The sequence below is a fragment of the Grampus griseus genome, assembly GCF_964374135.1.
Source record: "Grampus griseus genome assembly, chromosome: 8".
Classification (NCBI taxonomy): Eukaryota; Metazoa; Chordata; class Mammalia; order Artiodactyla; family Delphinidae; genus Grampus; species Grampus griseus.
Genome location: NC_139002.1, coordinates 14,646,420 through 14,673,836, shown reverse-complemented (window position 1 = coordinate 14,673,836; position 27,417 = coordinate 14,646,420). Strand labels below are relative to the sequence as shown.

At 57.6% G+C, this 27,417-nt stretch overlaps 2 protein-coding genes and 1 pseudogene across 26 annotated transcripts in view; 2 read left to right on the top strand and 1 right to left on the bottom strand.

The window, feature by feature from the left end:
* PHLDB1 (pleckstrin homology like domain family B member 1) overlaps positions 1–21,592 on the top strand; it is a 46,139-nt gene extending 24,547 nt beyond the window's left edge. For 8 of the 24 annotated variants that reach the window (XM_082660745.1, XM_082660744.1, XM_082660737.1 and 5 more), the window contains 16 exons: positions 398–526; positions 890–1,045; positions 3,297–3,407; positions 3,580–3,669; positions 5,988–6,161; positions 6,633–6,773; positions 8,156–8,296; positions 8,457–8,559; positions 9,070–9,114; positions 9,774–10,068; positions 10,166–10,256; positions 11,647–11,793; positions 13,858–13,974; positions 14,248–14,350; positions 19,101–19,186; positions 20,151–21,592. In XM_082660745.1, coding sequence (XP_082516871.1) covers positions 398–526; positions 890–1,045; positions 3,297–3,407; positions 3,580–3,669; positions 5,988–6,161; positions 6,633–6,773; positions 8,156–8,296; positions 8,457–8,559; positions 9,070–9,114; positions 9,774–10,068; positions 10,166–10,256; positions 11,647–11,793; positions 13,858–13,974; positions 14,248–14,350; positions 19,101–19,186; positions 20,151–20,291 — 2,070 coding nt within the window. In that variant the 3' untranslated portion in view covers positions 20,292–21,592. Of the gene's footprint in view, positions 1–397; positions 527–889; positions 1,046–3,296; positions 3,408–3,579; positions 3,670–4,248; positions 4,393–5,491; positions 5,597–5,987; positions 6,162–6,632; positions 6,774–8,155; positions 8,297–8,456; positions 8,560–9,069; positions 9,115–9,773; positions 10,069–10,165; positions 10,257–11,646; positions 11,794–13,857; positions 13,975–14,247; positions 14,351–19,100; positions 19,187–20,150 lie in introns of all 24 variants that reach the window. The other 16 variants (XM_082660748.1, XM_082660729.1, XM_082660728.1 and 13 more) reach the window with 12 other exon arrangements.
* Positions 21,593–21,727: 135 nt separating this feature from the next.
* Positions 21,728–24,224, bottom strand: LOC309825644 (trehalase-like; the record flags this gene model as incomplete). The annotated part of the gene is given in 8 exon segments (XM_082659289.1): positions 21,728–21,975; positions 21,978–21,993; positions 22,235–22,288; positions 22,549–22,661; positions 23,017–23,043; positions 23,046–23,103; positions 23,370–23,533; positions 24,206–24,224. Coding segments are annotated over 8 exon segments (699 nt in total).
* LOC309825643 (trehalase-like) lies at positions 24,223–25,109 on the top strand (annotated as a pseudogene). The gene is made up of 4 exons: positions 24,223–24,254; positions 24,323–24,410; positions 24,610–24,770; positions 24,822–25,109. The product of its transcript is annotated as a trehalase-like (transcript).
* The last annotated feature ends 2,308 nt before the right edge of the window (positions 25,110–27,417 follow it).

Genomic DNA, 27,417 nt, shown 5'->3' with positions numbered 1-27,417 from the left:
ACCAGCTTTGTCTTTGACTGGTTTGGAGAGAAAACAGAGGGCCTCTTCCTAGGACTTGCCCAAACCTTTCTAGTTCAAGGGACTCCAAGAGACCAACATTTCTGCCTGGGACCCACACCCCTGCCTGTGACACCATCGCCTGCACCTCCAGTCCTGTCTCACACCCCAGCTCTTTGCCTTTCCCACCCTGCCCCTCTTCTTCCTTATTTCCCTTTCTCCTGTTTGCTCTCTCCTCTCCTGGTTAAACTCCTTTCATTCCCCGCCTTCTTTCTCTTTTCCCCGCACCCCACCCCCCTTCCCTGCGCCCCGCCCCGCGCCGCCGCTGCCCCGGGCCGGAGTTGAGGAGTGTGTGTTCTGTTTCTCCCCTGTGCCCGCCCCCTCCCCCTCCGGCGACCAGGAGAGGGCGGAGCTGGCCGCGGGACGGAGGCACCTGGAGGCCCGCCAGGCGCTCTACGCCGAGCTCCAGACGCAGCTCGATAACTGCCCCGAGTCAGTGCGGGAACAGTTACAGGAGCAGCTGAGAAGGGTCAGTTTCACCAGCCCCCGCCCCCTCCCCGCCCCCGAGGGCCGCCCGCCCGGAAGAGAGGAGCGGTGGGCCGGGACCGCCTGGGCCCTGCAGTACCTGCCGGACGACAGGGTCCGTGTTGTGGCTTGGAGGGGACAGGGAAGGGTTGGGGTGGGGGTGGAGGTTCTCCTTTCTGCTACTGCAGGCAGCGCTGCCCGGCAAAGGGGCAGAGCCGAGCGGAGGAAAGGGGGCGGGGTGGGGGCAGGTCCCTTCCTCCGTTTCCCCGGGTCCAGCCCCCAGAAGTCTCACCTCTGTGAACTGGCCTTCCAGGCGCAGAGTGGTATCGTGAGCACCACCCGATCCCCTTTGTCACTGTCGTTCAAGGAGGCAGAAGCCCTGGAGACTGAGACAAAGCTCTTTGAAGACTTGGAGTTCCAGCAGCTGGAGCGGGAGAGCCGCGTGGAGGAGGAGCGCGAGCTGGCTGGCCAAGGGCTGCTCCGGAGCAAGGCCGAGCTGCTCCGGAGCATCGCCAAGAGGAAGGTGCGCCCCCCCGGCCCCCATCCCTGCCGCGAGGCCCGCAGTGCCGGCTTGACTTCACCTTGCTGAGCCTCGGTTTCCTCATCTGTAAAACAAGAACAATAACAGGCTGTTGTGAGCGATAAAGGAGAGGATGTGTGTGAAGACAGCATAGGACATGATCATAGTAAGCACTCGGTGAACAATAACTATTGTTATTAAGCTCTGACTCCCCCCAGTCCTCCCTTGGAAAGTGGATTGGGCTCACATTCAGAGCTGGGCCCTGGCTGGGCAGGGCAGGGAGAAACGGAGATGGAGGAGGGCGCTGAAGAGGAGACTTGCTCCTGCCCTTGTAGAGCTCTCTGATGGAAGTGCTGGGACACATACAAAGACCAGAGATCTGGATATTAGAGCCTGCCAGGGGTACTAGAAAGGCATCACCTGGGTTCCAGCCTTGGCCCAGCCCTGGCTCAGCTGAGCCGTAAAACAAGGGGATTTGGTATCGCATCCTGGCTGGTTCTGGAGCTCCAGATGCTCTGATGTCTCCTGATCTCAGCCAGACCAGGACAGGGTATTGGGGCGGGGATGTAAAGTTGGGAGGAGGCTTGTGTTAAGCAAGGGTTAGGAGGGTGTGGGTGAGGAGAAGGGGGAGGAGCCAGGCGGCCCACACACCTGTGGCTGAGAGTTGAGTGTCCGTGCACACATATGCATGCATGTGCACTTTGCCAGGCTGGAGTGAGTGGGTGGGAGGTGAGGGCAGTGAGCTTGGGGAGGGGTGTCAAAAAGTGGGGCTAGTTTGGTGGTAAGTGGGGAGCCACTGGACTTCCCCCTGAGTCCAGATCCCTTGCTTCTCTCCCTGAGCTGCTCTGCCTTACAAATGCATCTGCCTATCAGTGAAATGGGCATAAAGGCATCTGCCTCGTAAGAGAGTTAAGTGAGGTAACACGTGCAAAGCATTTAGCAGAGTTCTTGGGTCCTGACAGGTTCTCAGTAAATTGCAGATCTTGTTGTGAGGATTACCACCTGGTCTGCTTCAGTCTGCTTGGGCTGACCCCAGATTTAGTACAGCTCCCTTCTTCCCTCCCTTCTCTCCTATGTCTTGCTCTTCATGGTGATAGTTTAAGGCCTCCTCTTTCAGGAAGCCCTCCTTGGATAAACCCAGCCCATTTTCCCGGAGCCCCTCTCCTTCTCTCTCACTTATTATCTTTTCGTTTCCTTTTAGCACATGATTGTTGAGCCAGGCATTGCGCTAAGCCCTACTGGGGATATGGAGACAAAAAAGAAACTGGCCCGGCCCTTGGATCGGACAGCTTGGGCGGGGTGGTGGTGATGGAGACATATATTCACAAGTAACAGCAATACAAGGCAAATGGTGATATGGAATAATTTGAGCACAGAGCAAGGAGCAAAGGAATTGAGTGGTGATCAAGGAAGATGTTGGAGAGAAGATAGCATTGGGTCTGGTCTTGGAGGATAAATAAGCTCTTGATGGGTGGAGAAGACAGGGCAGCATTCCTGGCAAGGAGAACCGTATAAGAAAGGCCTGGGAGTGTACACCTGCACCGCTGACATTACAATAGGGCCGAGCTGAGTGCACGCCGCCGAGGGCTCAGGGTAGGAGGGAGGGTGGAAAGTGGAGGCCCAGTTCCAGGAGCCCTTGAGTGCTGGCTGAGGGATTTGTGCTTTATCCTGTGAATAATGAGGAGTTGCTGAGAAGAGGACTGATGACCCTTACTCGTGGATTAAAAAAAAAATTATTCAAGTAATATACATTCTAAAAAGATGAGAAAATTCAAACAAGCAAGCAAACGAAAACAAACCTCAAAGTCCATTTTAGGAAGCTATCTGTGGCCGTGTAGGGGTGGATCAGAAAGTTGAGAGAGTGGAAGCAGGAGGCTGGTGAAGAAGTCCAGGCCAGGAAACAGAGGGCCTGGGTTGGGGTGGTGGCAGTGGGATGGAAGCACGGGGGCATGTGGAGAACGTTTCAGCATGTCTGGGATTCCGGACACGTTGACTGGGGCGGGCGGGGAGAGAGATTTGGGAACCTGAGTTCTGGCTGGTGTGCCTGGTGGCATGGGGTCACTGGTCGAGGGAGGGGTGAGGGAGCCGACCACAGCAGCCTGCGTTTTCCTTGGGTGAGATGAGGCCGAACAGAAGGGCTAGTTGATTCCCTTCACCCAAGCCCAGGGTCTCTGGGCAGCAGAGATGGCCAAGCCTCACCTTGGGCTCAGCCCTGTCTCTCCAGGGTCTGACCCACTACCCCCATCTCCTCCAGGAGCGCCTGGCGGTCCTGGACAGTCAGGCTGGGCAGATCCGGTCCCAGGCTGTGCAAGAGTCAGAACGCCTAGCCCGGGATAAGAATGCCTCCCTGCAGCTGCTGCAGAAGGTAGCCCCAGTCAGGTTGGGCGGGGGATGAGGGCTGGCGAGGGGCTGGGGGAATGGGAGGTGAGTGCAGAAGGGCTGGGGTGGAGACTGGCCAGCCAGGTGGGATCCCCCTTTACTTGGGGCCCCTTGCCCCACTCCCACTCCTTTCTGATTCTGCCGCTTTGGGCTTGCAGGAGAAGGAGAAACTGGCTATGTTGGAAAGAAGATACCACTCTCTCACAGGGGGCAGGGCTTTCCCGAAGACCACGTCGACCCTCAAAGAGGTAACATGGTTGGTTTGGGCCCCAGCCTCAGGCCCAAGGGGTCTCCTGGGAGGCTCTGGAGCAACACATGGGGCCTTCACCCCAACAGCTGAGGTTGAATATGGGGGCATTTTCCTGAACCGGAGAAATTTGAGTAGGGATGGCTCTGAGGTCTGGGATTGGATGCTCTATGGCTACCAGCTGCTTCTTTTCAGCTGCCTTTCTGGGCCCCAGGAGCCCACCGATCTTACCATTTCGGGTGACTGAATACATCTGGGGGATTCAGGAGGCATGGGTGGGGAGGATGGCAGCTCAGAGGTTTGGTAAGGGCTAGGGCTGGGTGGACTCAGCTCAAGGGGCAGCATAAGGATCTAGGGGTCCTGATCTTGGAGCTCCCTGGGCTTCTGTCTGCAACTAGGCTACAGGCTCAGAAGTGGGCATTGGGGCTCGTTCTTTCCTGAGTCTCTGCCTGCCTGGTGTGTGAGGTCCAACCAGGACGTGCCAAGTTTCCTGCCTCATTGTGCAAACAATTTGGGCCTGGGGTGGGGTGGCTGGGCTGAGTGTGAGGGGTGAGGCCCCTCACACGTACCCTCTCTGTAGGCTGAACTGCTCATCTCCGAGTCCTCAGAGGTGGGGCCGGGGATGGCGGCTCTGAGTCCCTTCCCAGGGTCTTCTCAGGCTGGGGCCTCCTCTGGTCCCTTAACCCCACCTGCTTCCACTCAGCTCTGCCCCAAAGCACAAGAGGTAATCGCAGCTAACTGCCTGCTCTGCTGTACTCACTGCCTGTCTGCCTGCTTGCTGAGCTGTGCTCAGCTCCTCCCAATGGCCCAGCTGAAGGGCGAGTGGCAGTAATCCTTTGTCTGGCCAGAGTTTGTTCCATAGGTGCCTGGGCAGTCCATGCAAAATCAGAGCATTAATTTGCATATAAATTTGCATATATTCTGCATGCCATCCATCCGTCCTCACGACACACTGGACCTGCTAGCTCATTTTCCTTTTCTGTGACCCCTGAGGAGGCTCCCCCTCTGGAGCTAGGTCAGGGTGGGCTCCCCTGGATAGGGCAGGCTTAGGATCCTGTACTTTGATTCTGCATGCATTTTGGATGCCTACCATGTCCCCAGCACCTAGATAAGCTCAGAATTCTAAGGATTTGCTCAGAGAATACAACAGTCCCTGATTTCCCAACCCACAATCTGGCGTGTGAGCATCTTTCCAAGTCCTAACCTTCGGGCAGTGGGCTGGTTTTTCTATCTGGGCTTTTGGCCACTCCCTGCTAAGGCTTCTTTCTCAGGGCCTGTGTTGCTCAGGCCCTAGTGGTGCCTCCGGTTCCTGTTCCTTCCGGCTCCGGCTCCAGCAGATGGGGTGTGAGGGGACCCGTGGGAATGCTGTGACTGGCGCTTGGTGATACCTGTGTGTGCCTCACTGGGGAGGCCCAAGGTGTTGGAGACAGAAAGGCTCTCTGGGAGGTGGGTCCTGGTCCCTGGTGGACTCTTGGAAGACCTTCCTCGGGCTCCTTCACCTGCCCCTAGCCCAGGGCAAACCCAGGAATGGGCTTTCAGGGTCTGCCCGTGGCAGGGCCTGGATGCCAAGGCAACCTCAAGAGTGAAGGTTAAGAAGAGCCTTCAGACAGTCAGTTCTGCCGGCCCTTTTCTGCCCCCCACCCCACTGCCCGGCAGCCAGCTGAGGCCACCGTGGGCAGCTGAGCTCCCCACGCACCCCTGCTGTGGATTTTGTATTGAATGGAGTGATGGCCCTTTGGCATGGAGTGTGGATGTCAGGTACCTGGTTGAATCCTGTTAACCTGTTCTCTGCCCACCCTTCCCCCTCCCACCGGGCACCCTAGGAGTATGTGAGCCTGGCAGAGGTTCTCCAGCTGTGCTCCTGCTTGGACCCCTATGCTTCTGCCACCTCCCCCAGCGCGCTCGCCCAGCCCCTGCCTGACAGTGAGGTACCAGCCACCGAGTGAGCCCACCTATGCCCAAGGGCCTCCTCATGGATGCCCTCGATTGCCCCTCAGGCCTGGGTTGGGGGGGCAACAGGGTCTGTCTTCAGCAGTGAGGGAGAAGGGCAGCTGGCGTCACGGGGCTTGGGAGTGGTTCCCTCTCTTGCCTGGGGCTTCGGGATCTTCCTTCAGCTCCTGATGGCTCAAGGAGGGAAGGCCTTCTGCTCCAGCGTGAGGGCAGCCTGCGGAGAGGACCCTGGCTTTCCCGGGCTCTACAAGCCTACTCTGCTCTCTGTGTCCTCCTCTTACCCTCCCCTTGCCCGTGGGCAGGGCCATCTCTTGGGTTCCTGTCCCATTAACCTCTTGTATTCCCTCCTGTGTCTGGCCTTCCCCCAAGTACGTGACGCTTGAGCAGCTAAAGGCCATGTGGGGCACCTCGCCTGTGCCCGCAGCACCCGCGCCAGGCCTGCCTCCCTGGGCCCCTGCCTCCCAGGACCTGGTTCCCACCACCTGCCTTCTTCCCGCGCTGCCCTCTTCCTCCTCCTTCGCTTCTATCCCGCCTTCAGCCCAGGTTGGTGGTCTGTGTGTTCCTGCCACCCGCAGCCCACTAGTGGCGTGGCTCTGTCTGTGTGTGCTTTGCCCGTGCACAGTGGCGTCTCAGCCCTCAGCCGGCCCCCGGGGGGGAGCGCTGCCTGCCGGGGGGGCGGTGCTCCGGCTGGCCGGCATCGTGGTTGGCGCAGCACGTGTCTGTGGTCTGGGAGTTGTGCCCTGTTTCTCTTTGCCCTTAGCACGTTCGCGGCAACTGTTTTCTCACTGTGTTTTCTTCTCTTTACGCTCTCCTTTCTCCCTTCCTTCGTTCCTGTTTTCCCTTCCTGTCTGTTTCCCTGATAATGGTCTTCCTTTACCCTTCCTCCAACCTTCCCCTTTCTTTGCCCTTTTCTTCCTTTTTCCTCCCCTTTCCTTTCCTTTCCCCTCACTCCTTGACCTTTCCTCTCCATCCTTCCCCTCCTGTCCCCTGTCCTCCTCCCCGTGCCCCCTCCAGATGGAGAAGCTGCTGCTCCCTGCTGTAGACTTAGAGCAGTGGTACCAGGAGCTGATGGCCGGGCTGGGGACCGGCCCCGCTGCAGCCTCCCCTCGTTCCTCCCCCCCGCCTCTGCCCGCCAAAGCTTCCCGTCAGCTGCAGGTAACCCCTCCTTGCCGATCCATCAACCCCACAGTGCTGCCTTAGGTGGTGGGGGGTTAATCCAGCTGGGGCAACAGAGGCCTCTGGACCCTGAGAGGGGAGTGAGGGTCTCCTCTTGGGCAGCCATCCTGGCACTCCGGGCGTGGAGGGCCAGCCTCCTGAGTCCGGGGCTCGACGTGCTTGGCTGTCCAACGCAAGGAGGCTCTGGAGCGGCGGTGCCTCATGCTGTCCTCGGTGGCCCTCACCCCCAGAGCTTCTCACTCGGTCTTGTCCTGACGCACTCTTGAGCCTGTTGTCTCTGGAACTTGTGTGTCCTAGGAGAGTTGCCAGTATTTTGTTCTCCTGGTCTCCCCAGGGGTGACACTTGGAGGCAGGACAGAATGGGACAAAGGCTCTGAAGTGATAGCCCTGAGGACATGCCCAAGACTCCTCCTAGTTGCCATTGGGGGCGTGGCCGTGCTCGAGCCTGTGGCAAGCTGCTGCCCTCGGGGTGGGGGAAGAGTATTCGGGCAGCCTTCTGCCCCAAGTGTTGCTCCACTGACCGGCTGGAGGGCCTGAACCCCCCCAACCCCCCAACGCCCCATTCAAGATTCATTCTTTGAGTGAAGACATTGCATCTCTAAGACTGTGATCTCAGCTAAAATTCCGTGTTTCCTTTGGGAGTAGTTTGTGTGACATTTCTATATTGTGCCCAGCTGGTTTGAGATTTTTACATGTTTTGATTCATTTAATCACTACCACAGGCCTTTGAGGTAGATAACGATAACTCTCGTTTTACAGATCAAACACTGCGCGCGCCCCCCCCCCCCCCCCCCCCCCGCCCCGAGAAGATAAGTAATCTCTCTGAGGTCACACAACTAGGAAGTAGCAGAGGCTACACTGAGGGCCAGGGTTCTTGACTCCAAAGACCATATTCACCGAACATTAGTGCTGTGAGGGAGCTTGGCGATTATTTCATCTAGCCCTACCCCCTCCTTTTGCAGATAAGGAAGCCAAGGCCCAGAGTGGGGAGGTGCATGGCCCAAGGTCACAGCCCCTTAGCAGCAGAGCTGGGACCAGAGGGAGCCCCGGCCTCCAGTCAGTCTCCCGTACAGCTCTGCCCGTTGGTGTTAACTCCTCACATGGGTTGATTTACAAGGTCCCTTCTAAGATGCAGGGTTGGACCAGGGATTGGCCCAAGGAGGAGCGGCCTGGAAAGGAGGCTTGGCGGCCGCCAATAGCATCTGTCCGTTGGGCTGGCCCAGGAGGCTCAGTGCTGATGTCAGCTAGAGACAGAGGCCTCGGGAGCTGGGGCAGCACCTTGGATCACAGCCACCTAGATGCCATGGGGATGGTGGCCAGTGGGGGAGCTGGGGATACCAGACAGTGTCTCTTCCCTCCAGGTTTACCGCTCCAAGATGGATGGTGAGGCCACTAGCCCCTTGCCCCGGACCCGCAGCGGCCCCCTCCCCTCTTCCTCTGGCTCTTCCTCCTCCTCCTCCCAGCTCAGCGTGGCTACCTTGGGCCGTAGCCCCTCCCCAAAGGTCTGAGGACAGTGGGAGGGCTGTGTGCGTGGCAGGGTGGTGATGGTGGGGGATGGAGACAGCCACACTGGAGAGAGGTCACAGCCTCCCATGAGGGCCTTGAGGGTGGGAGGAGGTGCCTTGTGAGCCTCGGGTCCCAATGCTCCGTTTCCCTCCGCAGAGCACTCTACTCGCCCAGAATGGCACAAGCAGCCTTCCTCGCAACCTGGCAGCCACGCTGCAGGACATTGAGACCAAGCGCCAGCTGGCCCTCCAGCAGAAGGGTGAGTGGCTGCAACGCCAGCCCACCTGCTCTCCTGGGGGCCCTGGACATCTGCCACGCACTCCCCACCACTACCTCATCCATGCCGACGCCTTTCCCAGGATGTTTTTCCTTTAATTGGGATCTAGGCAAGAGCAAAAAGGATTTGGATTAGATACCTAAAGAAGAGATTCCTGGCTATTTATCAAAAACTAAGGGCAGGGGACTAAGGGTCGGCAGGGCGGGGTGGGGGGGGCGGTGGGGGGGTGGGGGGTTGGTGGCTCTGAGATCTTTCCTAGAGACCGGAGCAAATAAGGGAAATGCTTGTTGACCTGAGTAGAGATAGATGTTATCCTGTCTGGAGGCAGGGGGTTGGACTTGATGACCTCCACAAATGCTTCCCTAAGATATTGTCTCTAGGGACCCAGGAGTCCTGGTTGCTCGTGTGCGTTTTGTTTGTTTTGAAAGTCCAAGTCCTTGCCTTTCTCCCCTCTCATCCCCTCTGTGTCTCTACCCGGGGCCCCCCTACCAGTCGAGTCGCTTCCTGCCGAGCCCCTCCCAACTGACGACCCAGCAGGTAGAGCGTTGGTCATTGAGGGCATTGCTTTGGCCAGGCAGCCCCTGCCCGGGCATCCGCATGATGTATTCTGCCCAGGCCCCCACTGCCCGCAGGCAGACTCCCAGGCTGAGTTGGGTTGGGGTGTTGGGCTGGCCTCACCCCGCCAGCTGAGCTCTCTCCTGCCTCAGCTGTGCTCCGCCTCGTCTCCCCTTCCTCCTTTCCTGCCACTGGCACTCCTGCTTCTGCATCGCCGCGGGGTCTGCATTGATGTGGGTGCTCATGGGGCTCCCAGCATCTCTTGCATCACCCTTCCCCAGCAGCAGGGTGGGTGCATGTCCCCTGCCCACCTATTCAGGCCATGGTTGTGAGCTGGAGCCACCTGGCCGTCGTGCTGCCGGGGCCCCACCTGGGCAGGTTCGGTGCCGCGTGTGGGCTCAGGACACAGTGGGAGCGCTGAAGTCAGGCTGCATGGCTGTGACCAGTTGTGCAGGTGACAAAGCGTTGCCAGGGCAGCCGGACCTGGAGCTGCGGGGGCTTCAGGGAAGCTGGTGGGGGGCAAGGGGGCTGCCCCGTGTTCCCTTCTCCCTGCTCGCCTCCTCCCTCCGTCTGTGATGCAGCCGGCATCCTCCCTGGGGAGGTGGGGTGCCCCCCGTGACTCCCGCCTGTCGCTCCTGCAGGGCAGCAGGTGATTGAGGAGCAGCGGCGGCGGTTGGCTGAGCTGAAGCAGAAGGCGGCGGCCGAGGCGCAGTGCCAGTGGGATGCCCTGCACGGGGCCGCGCCCTTCCCGGCCGGGCCCTCGGGCTTCCCGCAGCTCCTGCATCACTCCATCCTGCACCACCTGCCGGTGTCCAGGGAGCGAGGGGAGGAGGGCGAGCATGCCTACGACACGCTGAGCCTGGAGAGCTCAGACAGCATGGAGACCAGCATCTCTACGGGGGGCAACTCGGCCTGCTCCCCCGACACCATGTCCAGGTACCCGCGCCCCGGCCGCCACCCGACGGCCCGCCGCCGTCCTGCCCACACCAGGGCCGCCGCCTCCACCGCGTGCCTCCTCCCCTTGCCTCCCCAGTGCCAGCGGCCTGGATGTGGGGAAGACGGAAGAAATGGAGAAGATGCTGAAAGAAGCCCATGCGGAGAAGAGCCGGCTCATGGAGTCGAGGGTGAGGCAGATCTGGGCCATAGGAGGCGGGAGGAGGTGCGAGGCCCCGGGGCTGCCCTCCGCCCGCCAAGGGCCTCCGCTCCTCCCCAGGCCCCTTCACCCACATTGTCCTCGCAGCAGTCCCTTGAGGAAGAGTGTTTTCAAAGCCTGTGTTCCTCAAGTGGGGGATGCGGAGGCTTGGCGAGATGACCAGTTTCACAGCTCTTAGGAAAAGGGGAGGCAGCACCCAGTGTCCAACGGTGAACTTCCCGTATGGGAGCTTCCAGTCTTTGTGTGTTCACCTCTTTGGACGTTTGGCCACGACAGAAATTTTGATTCCTGTCTACCTGAGTGCCAGGTCACTCCTCTTGGGGATGGCTAGGACCTGGGGTTGAAGGATGGGGACAGAGAGAAGGCAGATGTCCAAGCCAGAGCAGAGGTGTTGGCTGCGGGGGCCTCACGTTGCCTACCGATGGGCCTGGGACACAGCAGAGGGGCCAGGGGTTCATCGTGGGCACAGCCAGGCTGAGGAAACTGTGCCGGGGGAGGAGGTGAAATAGAGAGTCTGCAGAAGCTCGTCTGTCTCTATCATCCGGGCGTTCTGCATGTCTGGAGTTAAGAGTGGAACCCGGGGAGCAGGAGATCAACCAGAAAAGAAGGCCTCTTAGTCTTATTTACTTCAGAGGAGGGCCGATTTACAAACATCTCTTGACAAAAGGAGAAAAAGGAGGTTCTGCTGAGTGTTGAGCTGGGAAGAAATGATGGATGGGAGTTAATAATATGAAGGTTGTTATCATTGATGAAGACATATAAAACATCACCCACATGCTGTGTATTTAATGATTTGTTTTAATGACTGAAAATCTTTTGATAATGGCTTTCATAAGTTCATTCTTTTCCCATAAAATCTGAAGTTCAACCATAAATGTTTCTCATTTGGAGTTTCAGAGGGCCTTCACTTATCGATTAGGTTGTTCAGACAATCCATGTCCTAGGAATTCAGATAAAATTATAAAAGCCCCATTTTTTTATTGAGTGCTTCCTTCCTGCCAGAGTTAGTGATGGGCATTTACTCACATGATCTCATTTAATTTTCGCTACAATCCCAGGAGTAGTCACTCTTGGTCCCATTTTACAGATTAGGCAACTGAGGCTTAGGGAGTTTGTCAGGGTCCAGAGCTCAGAGTGGTGGTAGAGCCAGGATTTGAAGCCAGGTTGGTCTCACTTTAAGGCATTTACCCTTGTCAGCCAGGTCCTTAGAGAGGGTGGGCTTGGAGGATGATGGCCCCTCATGCCAGGCTGCCCTCTGAGGTGGGTGCCTCCTGTGGCTCTGCCCCGGCCTGAGGAGGGGTGGCAGGGACTTGGGGGGGAAGAGGGCAGTGGTGGGCACTGAGCCTTGGCTTTGGGGACAGGAGCGGGAGATGGAGCTGAGGCGGCAGGCCCTGGAGGAGGAGCGGAGGCGGCGGGAGCAGGTGGAACGGAGGCTGCAGGGCGAGAGCACCCGGAGGCATCAGCTCGTGGAGAAGGAGGTCAAGATGCGGGAGAAGCAGTTCTCGCAGGTGAGTGGGTGGTGGGCTTAAGGGTAGGGCTGACGAGGGGTCGGGATATCCCAGGGTACTACCCTTGCTGGGCTGTAGAGCCTGTTCTCTCCAGAAAGGATTGCACAAGCAGAATTCTACCTGGGACTTGTTTGGCCCCAAGGAACAGGGACCCGCTCTGTGTGTGTGTGTGTGTGTGTGTGTGTGTGTGTGTGTGTGTTGATTGGGTTGTGGGGTTGCGGCAGGCCACCTTTTAGAGAAGAGGGTCTGGACAGGCCTTCCAGTGATGGGAGCTGAGTCAGAATCAGGGTGGCTACCCTTGGCCTCTCGCAGGGGCCTCACGAGTCTGCACTGCACCTCCTTCCCGGTCCCTGATGCCCTCCTGCTTCTGGTGCTTTGTGGCTGTCCTAGCCTCACTCCACCAGACCTTTTGGCTCTAGGCCCCACCACCAGCAGCTGGCCTCACTCTGACTTTCGGTTTACATCTCCAAAAGAGAACGTACTAGTTTCTCCTTGGGACAAGAATCCATCCTTACACAAAAGCCAACCCTGGGCTTTTTCCTTCTACAGGAGACTTGAGCAGAGCAGTTGAAGGGAGAGGGAGAAATTAGGTTGGGCAGGGAAATCGACTCATGTGTCTGGTCCCAGACCCTGGGCCCCTGGGAGAACCTGTGAGATTCAGACAGGTTGTCCCTTCCTCTGGGGGTTTCCATAGGCCTCCCCAGCGTGGAGGTCCTACCCAGCAGTGACTGGCGATCATAGCTCCATGATTTCCTGATGTTGCTGCAACATGAATTCTAAGGGGTAGGTTGGCTCGGGAATTTAGAAATAATTAAGAAACTCTGTGTGTGACTTTTATCTCTGTGCTTGGAATCTTTGGCTAAATGCCTAGTTCCCCTTTCCTGTCTCTGTCAGTGGTCTCTTTGGGACTCTCTTCTCTATCCCCCTGCGCCAGGGCTCAGGAATGGCTGCAGGGGCCACCAGCTTTGAGGAGGTGGATGGCGTCAGCTCATCTTTGGGGCACCTCCGGGAAGTTGAGCGTTTTGTTTCTTCTTTTTTTTAAAATAAATTTATTTTTATTTATTTATTTTTGGCTGCATTGGGTCTTCGTTGCTGTGTGCGGGCTTTCTCTAGTTGTGGCGAGCGGGGGTTGCTCAGCAGTTGTGGTGCAGGGGCTTAGCTGCTCCACAGCATGTGGGATCCTCCCGGGCCAGGGCTCGAACCCGTGTCCCCCGCATTGGCAGGCAGATTCCTAACCACTGCGCCACCAGGGAAGTCCCTGTTTCTTCTTTAAATAATTTGTAATGTTTCCTTTTCATGTCATTCTAACATTCTTCCTCGAAATAAAGAGGAGAAAAAAAATTCCAGTTGACTGAGAATTCTAGTTAAGTATCAGAAATTTTGAGGTGGAACAGACCTTAGAGATTCTCTAGTTCAAAGCCCTTGTTTACATATAAGGAGACGGAGGCCCAGAGAGGGACTGTGACCCAAACAAGGCCCCACAGGAAGTTAGAGACCAGGCTTCTTTTTTTTTTTTGCGGTACGCGGGCCTCTCACTGTTGTGGCCTCTCCCGTTGCGGAGCACAGGCTCTGGACGCGCAGGCTCAGCGGCCACGGCTCACGGGCCTAGCTGCTCCGCGGCATGTGGGATCTTCCCGGGCCGGGGCACGAACCCGTGTCCCCTGCATCGGCAGGCGGACTCTCAACCACTGCGCCACCAGGGAAGCCCCCAAGACCAGGCTTCTTATTGGGCTTTTCTTCCAAGAGCATGTTCACATCTGGTCCTTTGCTTTGTTCCATTCAGCCCAGGAGGGAGAGGAGGGGCAGGAACAGGACAAGGACAGCTGTGTCTGGGAAACTGAGGCGTAGAGCCGTTCAGCAGTTTGCCCAGACCTGGGTGGAGTCAGCACAGGCGTGCCAGGTCCCTGCTTTGGCCAAAGCCCCATGAAACCAGAGTGACAGCCAGGAGGGTGGGGAGGGAGTGATGGCAGGCTTTCGGGGGTTCGGGACTGAAGCCAAGGGGCCCGGGCAAGGGAATGACAGGGGAAGAGCGGGGCCCCTACTGATCCTACCCTCTGCTCCCAGGCACGACCCCTGACCCGCTACCTGCCGATCCGGAAGGAGGACTTTGACCTGAAGACCCACATTGAGTCCTCAGGCCACGGTGTGGATACCTGCCTGCATGTGGTGCTCAGCAGCAAGGTACAGGCACGCATGGCCCCGGGTCACGGGGTGCGTGTCGTGGTGGGGACCCCACGTTCAGAGGCACCTCCTGGGTCCTCGGAATAGTGGCCTTAGTTCCTGCCCTAACACCAGCGGTCTCTGTCCCAGGACCGGGTGTGCTGGCCTGAAGAGATGTTGGGGACAGCCCCCCGACAAATACAGGCACAGGCGATGGCACTGACATCGCTGCTCAGGGAATAAAGGTTTAGGGGCTGCACGTTTGGGTCTTTCCTCACCCCTGCATTCCACCAGGTCTGCCGTGGCTACTTGGTCAAGATGGGTGGCAAGATTAAATCATGGAAGAAGCGCTGGTTTGTCTTCGATCGACTCAAGCGCACCCTTTCCTATTATGTGGGTGAGTTCCCCCAAGACTGCCCCAGAGCCAGGACCCCTGAGCTCTGTCACCCAGGACAGCAGGTCTTCTGGAAGCTTCCAAGTGGGGTCCAGGGGCTTGGGCTGGGTCTTGTCCTCCCCTCTCTGAAAATGTACAGAGTATACCTGGTTCACCTCCATTGATTTGTTCACTCATTCATTTTTTCAGCAGTATTACTGAGCATCTAATAAGTTACAGGCACTATTCTCAGCTCTGGTGATAAGCAAGGTGGCCACAGCTCTCTCTCCCTTGGAGCCTTTTGTCAGGGAGGCAGATAGTGAGCAAAGAATGATGGGAGTGCTGTAGGGGGCCCCAGATGCTGTGGGCGCGTGGAGTCCTGTGGATTCCCCCTCGGGCAAGTTCCTGCAAAGGCACCAGCACCAGCAGCCAAGCGGTGCCCGGGACGCTCAGGGCAGCCCTGAGGACAGCCCCCTGGCCCATCCTGCTCCCTCCGCCCTCTGCACCCAGCCTCCAGCTTAGTTTCCCATCCCTGCAACTCCCTCTGGACAGCTCCCACGTGGAGCGTGGGACGCTGTATCACATCCTGGTCAGGATAGCCTAGGCTGCGCCGCGGAAGCGACCTGTCTTAAGATCCCAGTGGCTCAAAACCCGCGTTTCCCTACTTACTCCTGGTACGTGTCCATGTACGTCGTGGGTTGGCGGGGGCTCTGCTCTGCGTCAGCGTTCTCTTTGCTTCAGAACATGCCTTTCTAGAATGTTGCTGGCTGCAGCGGCAGAGGGTAAAGAAAAGCCTGATTGGGTTGGCACTGGCGTTAAATGCCCCAGCTGGGGTCTGTTCAGCCAGTCACCCGGCCCCACCCAACCCCAAAGCCGGGAGGAGCGGTCCTGCTGGGAGCCTGGAAGGAGAGGGCCGGAGGGTTTGGTGCTGGAGTCGCTCAGGCCTGGAGCACCCTGCTTCCCCCCTGACCTGGTCCCCAACCAAGTGCCATCCCTTCCAAGAAGCCCTCCCTGGCCACCTGGGCCCTGGGAACGGGGAGGCAGAGACACGCGTGTCCCCATGTTTCCACCTAGGCTGGGAAGGGACTTTGTCAGGATTGAGAGGAACAGGCCCGGGAGGACAGCTCCATCTTAGGCACGTTGAGGTTGAAGTGCCCCTGGGGCATCTAGGGTTACGAGAAAGGTCAGGGTTAGAGGCAGAGTGAAAGTTGAAGCTGTTGGAATGATAATAATAACGATAATACTAATGATAGCAGATCACACTTACTGAACACTTGTATGAGCCAGATGCCGTGCTAAGCACTCTACGTGCCTCATCTCATTTAATCTTCACAGTGATCTTGTGAGGTAAGCGCTGTTTTTACACTCATTTTACAGATGAGGAAAATCAGGCACAGAGAGGTTAAGTAACTTGTCCAAGGTCTCTCAGCTGCTAAGAGGCAGAGCTAAGACTGATCTTGGGCAATTAGACTTTAGAGCAGAGAAGAGGGAGAAACAGAGCTGCACTCTGGGGCAGGTCCACCCTTGTGAGGAAGGAGGCACCAGCAAAGCGAAAGGGGCAGGAGGCAGGAAGCCACATGCCAGGTGCTGGGCTGGTGCCTGGCGCGTGTGACCTTCCTTAATGTCTGTGAAACAAAAGGAGACCCAATCAGACCGGGGAGGGGGAGGGCAGGGCGGAAATGGAGAAGGAAGCCAGCCAAGGGAGCAGACATGTGCAGGCAGGGGGTGTCACCAGCGATGATGGAGGCTGCAGAAAGGCCAAGAGTGGTGTGGACCCAGAGGCCATTTGATTCGGGGTTGGGTCTTGACGAGAGGATGGTTTCCACCACGTACCGGGGTGGGAGCCAGATTGCACGTGATCCGTTAAGGGTAGGTGGGAGGTAAGGAAGCAGAGGCAGGAATGCGGCACTATTTCCAGTAAAGGAAGAGATGGGAGAGAACAGAGGCTGGAGGGAAGGCCAGGCCCAGGGGCCAGGATGGGGCTGGGTCCCTGTTCCGAGGAGGAAGTGCCGGGTGGAGGCGGGCCTGTGGCTGGATCAGGGCCCTGGGTGTGCCTGGCCTGCTCCTCGAAGCTGACATCCTCCCTGCCCTTGTCTGGACCCTCCTCCCACCTACTCCATGAAACCCCTCCATTCTACAGGGTCCGGATCAGAAGCCACCTCTGGGGAAGCCTTTCCTGGTCCCGCCTCACTGGGAGCGGTTCCTGCCCTCCGCTGTTAACTCCTGTGTTATACAGGGTCCCTCTGCCATGTGGTACCAGCCCTGGGGCGTAATGATGTCATGACAGATGCCACGTGCATTGTGCCAGACGCTGTGCTGAACAGTCGGAGTGTGTCCTCTCACTCAGCACTCGTGACTGCCAGTGACCTGTAGGCGTTCTCTTGGAGTCCTAACCATGCCCAGGTCACACAGCTGATAAGCGGCCGTGTGTCTGCTTTCCTTTCCCCCGAATTGTGGGCTCCTAAGAGAAGGGTCTCTGACTTCTTTGGATCCCAGTGCCTCGGGCTCATTTATTCAACATTGATTGAGCACCTGCCGTGTGCTAGGATATAGCAGTCAGTGTTGGAGAGCTAGACCTACGAACAGATAAAGGAGGGTTCAGATTCAGCACCGTGAGATCTGAACAGAGGACCATCCGTGCTGTAGGGGCACGGGAGAGCACAACCGTGCACGCCAGTGGTGACAATTGCAATGGGTCTTGAAGATGACATAGGAGTTTGCCAAGGGAATGGGCTGGAGACCATTCCAGTGTCGACAGAGCGTACTGTTAGAGGACCGTGAGAAGCTCAATCTGGCCGGAGAGAACTTGCAGTTGGTGCAGGGGAGGGATGTGAGGCAAGGCCAGAGGGGCGCGTTGGCACCAGCCTGTCAGGGACCTTTGCCCAGCCAAGGAGGCAGCAATGTCCAGTGAGGCAGCAGGATTCGATTTGCTTCCGGAAGCTCCCCCCTCGGCATCAGGGCCAGTGAGTTGAGGGGCAGGGGGCGGGGCAGGGGCACATTAGGAGGCTGTAGCAATGATCTGGGATCGATACCTGGGCCTGAAACAACACTGGGGGTGGGGGAAGGTGCCAGCCATCACAGTCTGAGTTTAGTGATCTTGTGGCCTTTCCTTTGTGACTTGGGCTCAGTGCCCAGGACGTCAGTGGAGGTGCCTGCTCGGTGTCTGCCCCAAGACGGGATGGCCCGGGCCCTGTGCTTTCTCCTGCCAGCGCCCTGTCCCTGCCACCCGAGCAGTCATCTGCTCTGCGGGTTTGCCCACCTCCTTCCTGCCACCCCTGCCTCCAGATGCTGTATGCTTCCTTCCAGTTTTTACTGTTGGAGTTCAATAGATAAATGCATTCATATAGTTCAAAACTCAAGACACATAAAAAGGTTTAAATTGAGCATTACGCCCCCTCTCACTACAGGTAACCACCTTTCAATCTCTTGTGTATCCTTCTAGAGTATCTTTAGGGGCATATAAACAAATGCAAACATGTATTCTTACCCCTTTTCTTACACAAAAGGTAGCACCCAATACATTCCTTGTTTTCCTGCTAATGTATCTTAGAGATCTTTCTATCTCAAATATATCTATATCTAGATATTGATATCTGGGAATATTTTATAGACTTCTTTTTTTTTTAATTAATTATTTTGGCTGCATTGGGTCTTCGTTGCTGCACGCGGCTCTAGTTGCATCGAGCGGGGGCTACTCTTTCTTGCGGCGCGCGGGCTTCTCTTGTTGCGGAGCACGGGCTGTAGGCGCGTGGGCTTCGGTAGTTGTGGCTCGCAGGCTCTAGAGCGCAGGCTCAGTAGTTGTGGCGCATGGGCTTAGTTGCTCCGCGGCATGTGGGATCTTCCTGGACCAGAGATCAGGGCTCGAACCCGTGTCCCCTGCATTGGCAGGCGGATACTTTTTTTTCTTAAATTTTTTTACTTTTATCTATTTTTTGGCTGCATTGGGTCTTTGTTGCTGTGAGAGGGCTTTCTCTTGTGGTGAGCAGGGACTACTCTTTGTTGTGGTGCGCGGGCTTCTTATTGTGGTGGCTTGTCTCATTGCAAAGCACGGGATCCAGCTACGTGGGTTTCAGTAGTTGCAGCACGTGGGCTCAGTAGTTGTGGCACACGGGCCCTAGAGTGCAGGCTCAGTAGTTGTGGCTCACGGGCTTAGTTGCTTCGTGGCATGTGGGATCTTCCCGGACCACTGTGCCACCAGGGAAGTCCTTAGATTTATTTCTGAATCTGTATCTATATCAGATATTTCTCTGTCATTCTGTTAAACAGCTGGATGTATTCCCTCACGTGGCACACTCTAATTTGCTTAGCCGTCTCCACTTGATGGATACCTGGCTTGTTTCTAATCTTTCATGACTGTAGGTACTGCTATGGTGAAGCTTGTAAATTTGTTATTTTGTACATGTGTAAGATAAATTTTCGTGAAGTGTAAAAATTGGCTTGAGGGGCAAACACCTTTCTAACTTTGGTCGATGCAGCCAAACCATTCCTAAGGGTTTACCAGTTCCCACCTGTCAGATTTATTACACTGCCTGTTTCTCCACAGACTTACCAAAAGTGTGCTGTGTACTTGGGGTGTATTTTTGCCGTTCCGATAGGTTAGAAGTGGTATCTCGGTGGAGTTCTAATTTGCATTCTCCATAATTCTGAGTGAGGCTGAACACTGACCATGTCTTCCGGGCTCCCTGCTGGGCTCTGTTTTGGAGTCCTGGGAATCACTCCATTTCCCACGTGAGGACGCTCCACGTCCACGAGCCTGGCCCTTATTCCTTTGCAGACAAGCATGAGACGAAGCTGAAAGGGGTCATCTATTTCCAGGCCATCGAGGAAGTGTACTATGACCACCTGCGCAGTGCAGCCAAGGTGAGGGGCAGAGGGACAGCCCTGGGGAAGGGGTGGGCCCAGCAGGGCCCTGTGAGCAAAGGCCTCCAGCCTGCCCTCTTCAGAGGCTCGGACCCATCTCTTGTTCTCTTTCTAAACTTTCTCTTCCTCTCTCCCTCTCCCTTTCCCAGAAGAGGTTTCTCAGCTTCACTATGGTGTCTGAGGTACCCCTCCCCATATGCCTGTAACCAGAACTACTGCATATTAATGCCTCCTGTACCCTTCTCGCCCCTGACCCTTGACTCTCCCCTAAGTACCCCCCCTTCCCCCAGGCCTGAGGGGGGAGCCAGGTGTGTTGCAGAGAGCAGGAAGCCCCTGTGGGCGTGAGTACGCTTGCTTGCCTCCCAATCCTGAGGTGACGGTAGGATGTGTCCCTCCGTGGGGGTGGGCAGTGCAGAAGGGATGGCTACAAGGGGAGTAGGGAGTCCCCAGAGACTAGATCTGGTCAAGAGGATTGGTGAACAGGAGACGTTTGAGGCTGGGACCATCTGCCTTCATGCAGGTCAGCCTCCCTCCCGCCAAGCCTCAGATGCCCACTCTATCCCTGATCTTCTGCCCTTCTGGGGTCCTGGGGCCCAGCATCCCACTTGTAGCTTTTTCCATCTGTTCCTCTTTTGCTGAGAAGAGACTCTGGTCCTCACTGGAGCAGCCCTTTGAGACTGAGTCTTTCCCTTTTGTGCCTGCGGGTACCAAGGAGCAGGGCCCCCGCCTGGCAGCGTCTGTCCCTGCCAGGGTCCAAGGACTGCCCAGCTGAGAGGAGGGGACTGTCTCAGCTTGGGGCCCACCTGGTGGTGGAGATTGGGCTCTGGGCCTATTTAGGACTCAGCCTCGAGCTCCAGGGCATCCTGGAGCCAGAGAGAGGAAGGGCAGACGGCGAGGCAGATGCAAGATGCTCCTGGCCTTTGGGGGTGGGCCCTGGCTTAGACCTTCCTCTCTCCCTCGGCAGAGCCCAAACCCGGCCCTCACCTTCTGTGTGAAGACCCACGACCGGCTGTACTACATGGTGGCCCCGTCCGCAGAGGCCATGCGCATCTGGATGGATGTCATCGTCACCGGGGCGGAGGGCTACACCCAGTTCATGAACTGACCGAATGGGCCTCGTGGACCCTCAGGCCGGCCCAGGACCCAGGCCCAACTGCCTGCTGCTCCACTCGCCCCTGGAGACAGTCACGCCCTGGGCCTCAGGCCTCACACAAGTGCTCCCAGAGGCCCTGGAGGGCGGAGCATGACTGGGGTTTTGTACAAGAAGTGACTTTGTAATGTTCTGTAAGGAGCTCGTCCTGTGAGTTTCTGAGCTCCGGCCCCCTAAAGAACCAGCCAGGAGATAAAAGTTGGGGAGGGGGCTTTGCTGCCTCCTGGGAGCCCAGAACTTGCAATAACCCTTCAGGGTCCTGCCCCAGGCCCAGCCAGGCTGAGGAGCTGTCACAGAGGGGCCCCTCCGCTCTGACCTGGCACCTGTGCTCCCCAGCCTGTGTTCTCTTTTGTAAAGGACTAATTATGGTACCAGAAGCTGCCAAAGATCCCCTCTTGCCTCAGCCCCCTTTGCAGGGGCCTTGGGGGCTGAGCAGAGCCACATTCAGAGTGGGGTAACAGCTCAGGCGGTGTACTTCTCAAACCCCGCTCTACCCCGTTGTTGTCCTGCGTTTATATTTTTTATTACTTTGCTGAAGGGCCAGAGACCGGAAGTGTCATCCTTGAGGTCCCAGCTCTATCACCTTTTTACAGACCCATCACCATGGTCACCACAGTGACGGCTTCATCGCCATGGTTACATACTAATTGCCGTGGCTCCGTGGCTCAGCCCACTGCTTCGGCGGTGGGCCCGTCTGAGGATATGTGCCATGTTCTCTCCAGCCCAGGCCCTTGGGCATCTCCTGCGGGGGGGAAGGGACTGAACACCTTCTCCCTGCCCCCTGCCTGCGTCTCCAGGCCCTGATACACAGCCTGCTGGCTCCCCTGTCCAGCCCTCCCCCTTCCACTCGTGCCTTGCTGAGAGCCAGAAGGGGTGAAGCTGGGAACTATAGACCAGAGGAGGAGCCATTGGATGGGAGAAGAAGCTAGAAGGCTGTCTTTGGGGTTCTGTTATAGGGCTGAGTTTCTGACACAGGGTGGTTCAGATTCTCCCTGATGGAAGTCCTGAGCAGGAGAGGAAGCAGCAGAGGGGGGTGCCCTGAGGTCTGGTTGCCCTCCCTGCATCCTCAGAAGGGGGATGAAATGGAGAGCAGAGGACCAGGCCTCCAGCTGTCTGTGCTCAGCCCTTTCCGCCTTAACACTAAGCCCACCTCCCTGTCCCCCTTCCCAGCCCTGGGCCATGGTTGCTGGGTCCAGGCTGGATGTTTTTCAGTATTTGTAAGCATCTCAGCAGAACAATAAAGCATTTGGACTATGTCTTTGGGAGGCCTGGTGGTGGGGGACATGGGGTTGGGATACGTGGGTTAGGAAAGCTAGGTCTCTCCACAATGCAGCATTTCCACCTTATTAGATGTTCCAGGGACCCAGGGCCCAACCGTGACCTCCAGGTCCCTACCCTGCCTCCACTCCACTGTGACCAAGGACTGGCCTGGGGGTGGGGGGTGGGCTCTCCAGGGATAAAGGATCGAGAGGCAGGAGAATGCAGGGACTCATGTGGAGGTTTGATTGGCAGGAGCTGGAGCCAGAGGAGGGAGTGAAGGCCCATCCCTGAGGCAGGAGGCTAAGCAGAAGGGCAGCTGCAAGGCAGTGGGGCTCCAGGAGAGATGTGTGGGTCCCCGAGCTCAGCCGGTCACCATAGTGGTCCAGCCAAACCCCTCCTGGAGAGAGGTAAGGTCAGTGGGGCAAGATCTCTGGGGAAGGCCCCCACGTCCTTTTATGGGGTATGTGGGTCCCCACCTAGAGGCTCTGGCCCTGCATAGCCACAGGGGTACCAGGGAGCACCAGTCAGGCCCTTCCCTGGGACCCACCTCCATGGAAAAAACAGGTCCAGAGAGGGGAGGTCATGGTCAGTTGCAGGGACGGCAACCCGAAGTTCCCTGGAGGCTGTGGCCCACTCACCTGAACTTCATACTCCCCTCCACCACCTGGTTGTCCACCGTTGCTGACATCATACTGGGGACAAGAGGACGGGCTCTAAGGTCAGGCCCTACCCCAACCCCGCAACGCCAGGCCTCTAGGGAAGCCAGAAATGGGAGCCCCTTAGGGAGAAGCTGCTCTGGCCAGCAGCTCTGACCCCTGCAGTGCCCAAGAATGGCCACCAGGTGCCGCCACTGTCCCCAGCTGTGTGGGCCTGGGCTTTGCACAGCCTGACCATTCCTCCATCTCACTGTGGGGAGGAGGACCTCGAGGGACTGGGCTCAGGGGCAGCTCACCTTCTCATACATGGCTGACTTTTTGGAGTAGATGTCACAGTTGGTTCGGATGCAATTCTGGGCCAGCTGGAAAGCTACTTCCTGGGCTCTGGCTGAAGGAGACTTGGCCAGACCTGGACCCCACCCCAGGTAGGACCCTGAATCTCCAGAGCCCCCATCCCAGGGGGAGCAGAGGCCTGAGCCTTATTCTCCTCAAGGAGGGAAAGAGGCCCCGGGCGCTAAGGCCTCCCTCCTGGAGCCGGGGGCCAACCTGCTCCCATCCAGGCCTGGGTGTGGAGAGAGGAGGGCCGATTACCCTGACAGGTGGAGGTAGGTGTAAGTGTTTGCTGAGTGAGAGGCGGAGAGAGCAGAGGAGCCAAAGAAGGGCCTCTGCCTCATTTGTTCACGCCTCCCCAGAACCAGGCAGGCGGACCCTCTACCTATCCGTGGGCTGAGGCCCTGGGAGAGGCCCCATCCCTGCCTCCTCACCTCTGATGAGCAGGTCCTGCAGGGGGCCCAGGCATTGGAGAAGTCCCACTGCTGGCCTGTCTTCTGGTAGGTGAGGATCTGGCTGTCCTAGAAGGTTCCAGACGTTACCATGAGTGTAGGTGGGGGCTGGACAGGGAACCAAGAGACTGGGCCCTCCCGAAGCCAGATGTCCCCTTTGGGGGCCTTCTCTCCTTGGCTCACAGCTGCCCCCTGGTGGCAGAAGTGGGACCCTCAGGCTAAGGCCCTGGGCGGAGTGGGGTGTGGCTGCCACTTGCCAGAGGTCACAGGTCAGAGTCAGGGAGTGACGGGTGGCCCTGTCCCCAGTGTAGCAGCCCGCCCTGCTGCCCCCTCGCCTCCAGGTATTTCAGAGCCTTGTCCACGTTGCCCGGGTCACGGCCCCAAGAGGAGTGTGGTAAATGGGGTGAACTTCCAGATCTTTTATGCTGAAGGCCATACTTGACCAGCCACCTTCCTCCTTGTCTCACAGGCCAGCCTTCAGCGCGGCCTAGCTTGGTTTCTGCAAATTTTAGTACCTCACAGCTTGGGAGTCATTCTCCCAGGGGGCACTGGGTTTAGGAGTAACCAGAACCCCTACTCGGGCCCTACAGGACTCTCTAGAAAGAACTGAGGGGGAGGTCGGAAACATCTACTTCTAACTCCTCACCTTCTGCCCTCCCCAGCCTCCCCCAGGCAAACCGAGCCTGTCCTCCACCCCCAGGCTGCCCCGTCCTGCCCTTTACACCACATGGTGACTGTTCACTCCCCTGCGGGACTCCCTGGTCCCTGAGCTCCTCTGGTGAGGCCTCTGCTCAGGAATGATAATTGCTACTGCTGATCCTGGCCCAGCCCTGTGCTCAGCACACTATCGCGCACTTTCTCTCCTTTGTCTGAGGCTCAGAGAGGGCAGCAGTTTGCCCCTAGCTGCACAGCACCTGTCCTCCAGCCTGACCCCAGGGCCCTGGCACGCACTGGCACAGGGCAGTGCTCCAGGGTCGTGTGCCAGCTTGGCCCACTTCCTCACCAGCCCCTCACCCAGTGGGAGCAAACCCGAGCCCCTTCCGCTCCTCCCCGCCAAATCCCTGACGGGCTGACTCTCTCCCACTAAAGCCACCTCACGGGTGTAGAACTGGGAGAGGATGGACAGAGAAAACACCTGATGTGGACACAGCAAGCCCCACTCTGGTCCTACTGTGCTCTCCCTTGGCCATGTCCGTCCACATCCGCCTCACTGGGAAAAGGTACTGGGGTTTCATCCATACCTGGGCCAGAATTGGGGGGCCCTGATCCTCTGGGCCTGGCTTCACAGTGGCAACCGAGATTCGGGGGGCACTGGGCTGAGCGGTCCAGGCTCCTGCACACCGTCGTGCTCTTGCTGGGATGCCAGAGGCCAGCATGTGGGGACCAGCAGACCAGACTCCCCACGGCCCAGACCTTGACCAAGGCCACACGGCTGAGCAGCCCCAGAGCCAGAACCCAAGCCCGGGCTGCCTGGCTCCAAAGCCCACGGCTGCCAGGGCCTCCAGCTTCCCAGCCTCCTCCAGCCCCCACTCCACGTGGGTCCCAGGCTCCCTGTGCCCTCTCCCCTGACTCCAGGTGAGGCCAGAGGTCCTCAGCCACCCTGAGCATTTCTCTCTGATCTACTCAAGACACCCCTTCGTTGTGACCGGTGGGCGCTTTGTTGAGTTCTACTACTGGGGAGCGGCCGGGGGCTTCGGGGCAGGGAGCAGGGCATGCGCGGGGGGAGCCCGGGGCCCGCGGGGCGTCCTGCGTGGGGTGGTGTGATGCCTGAGCTGTCCTTCTCCCAGGGACTCCTACTGGCTGATGGAGGGTCTGTTCCTCTCTGAGATGCCCCAGATGCTGAAGGGCACGCTGCAGAACCACCTTCCTACGGTGGGCACCCCTCCCCGTGCTGCCCTGCATCCCCGTTCCTGAGACCTCCCAGGACGGGGCTTGGGAAGGGTGCCTGCGCGGGAGGTGGTGCTTGGCTCCACCCCGGGGACAACATTGAGACCCTGGCCTTGGAGTTGGACTTTTGGACTAAGAACAGGAACATCTCTGTGAGCTCCAGGGGAAAGAGCTACGTCCTGCATTGATATATCCTTTACAGGGGACCCAGGTGAGGGCGTGCCCGGCCAGCCTCTCAATCTCTTGTGTGTTTGCTCTGATGGGGAGTGTCAGGACTCCCCTGGGCAGGAGGGTCCCACCTCTCAGTTAGTGATCTGATAGCTCTGGGCAGTCCAGCGCTGTGGGCCCCAGGGCAGCTGAGCCAGCATGGCTCCGCCTCCTGCTTGGTCACGGCAGGCCTCGAGCCTCTCAGTGCCAGGCCCCCTCTCGTCCTCTTGCCAAGAGTGCCAGTGACGTAGCCCCACCTCTCAGATGGTGATCCTGAGGGCATGGGGGCCTGTGTTCCCAGGACAGGGGTGCCAATCTGTGCTCCGGGGGCTGTGTCATATCGGCCAGGGTGCCCCGTCATGCACCTGCCTCTCCTACTGGTCCAGGCCCTGTTTTGGGCCATCCCTGGGGCAGGAGACACCCCAGAGGGCCAAGGGAACAGGCAGAACACCACTGAGGTTGGGGATGGGGGCTGCTATGAGGGGAGATGTGGGGAGCTCTGTCCCGGCAGCAGGAGAGGAGGGACCTGCAGCGGGAGGGCAGACCCTGTAGCACTTGCTCCTTTGCAGCTTGGCCACCAGCCTGCGCACCACAGCACTGTGCCTTCCTCCCAGACAGGCCCAGCTCCCTGGCCAGGCCTGGAGCAAGACAAGAGAGCCTCAAGTCCCCTCCCGCCACCCTGCTCAAACCACAGCCACCTGGAGATCAAAAACACCTCTTTTTTAAAATCCTCAGTTGCCTGAAAGATGTACATGGCTGGGCCTGGGGCTGAGACTCGAGGACTGCCTGCACACACATGGTGGGGGGACTTCTGAGCACCCACTCTCAGACTTTGCACATTTCTGCACATGACAGCAGTTTTTGCAGAAAGGGCGTAGAGGATGCATCTGGGCCAGGCACCAGCCTGCGGCAGCTACCTGTAGCCACATCTGCCCACCCAGGATGCCCAACCTCTTGTTCTCACCTCACCCACTGTGGTGGCTTCCTCTCCCCGTGAGAACATGGGTTTCCACCACACCCAGGAGACCAGGCATCTCCCTGCCCGGCCAGGAGTTCCAGGGCCACAGCCCAGGATCAGCAAAAGTCACAGGCTCCCAGGTGACCTCAACTCAAGTCGCACACCCTTTCTCCCATCCAGACCCTGTAATTAATGGCGTTAGCAATGTTTGTAAATCTCCGTGAGAGAGGATTTCAATCAGAACTGGGTCCCAGGAGCCCCTGATGGAGGCCATTAGAGGCCGTGGGCTCCTGGGCAGCTCCCCCTGCCGTTCCAGGTAATCTATCAATTGAAGGCTTTGCAGGCTGTTAGGGGTTGCAAACTCAAATTCCAGGACGCAATTGAGGGACGTAGTTGAGAATAAGGAAACTAACCATGCAAGGGGGAAGATGCTTGGTGGGATCTGGGGTGACCGGGAAGCACATTCTTGTGGAACTGGGGTCTCTGCTGCAGAAGCTGGCTGATGTAAGGGAATGTGGGGTCCTTGTTTGCTAGATCTTCCAACTTTTCAACGTAGGCAGAGATCCATATTTTTACGTGAAGTATCCTAATTGTTAAGTGTCTCAATGTCCCAAATTCTGAATGTACATCTAGGAGTGATGCCTGTGTATGAGTGGGGAGTGGGGAGGAGGAGACCTGACCCCACTGCAGAGCCCCCTTCTCCCCACAGTGTCCAGCGCCCCACCCTTGAATGAGCCCTCAGCCTGGGTGCTGACTCCTAGTCACGTGGTGCCCTTTACAGTGAGATACTCTGTACATATTGAGATCCTTAATATGTAAAGATCTCTTACAAATCAAAAAGGAAAAATCATATTGTCATGCTTGGGAAAACTCTACAGGCTAACTATGGATGGTCGATAGATATAATGCTCTGTTTGTTCTTCTTCTGGATCTGGATTGGGCCTCAGCCCACAAGGACACAGCTCCCCCTGCCTCAGGATGTCTGTGCCCCGACTTTCTTAGATGTTCTCACCCAAGTCTCACCACTTAGCTTGTCTGCCTAGTCTTTCTTAGCACATTTACAAGCAGATGTGTCACTGGTGGGAAAAATATTCAATAATACTTTAAAATATTTATTCAGCTTTGGTTTCGTGGTGAAGCTGTGAAATCAGCTCTGTGGGGGAAGGACTGAGAGGGGGACCCCGAGAGGCAGCCCAGCCTTCTCTTAGTCCTCAGTAAGTCAGCTCTAGCCCGCACTTACACCCTCGGTAAAAGACCTGCTGGATCCCCCATCCTTAGAAGGTAGCTGGCGGGGATGGGGCTGAGTGGGAGGAGGAGGGGTCTCCTTGCCT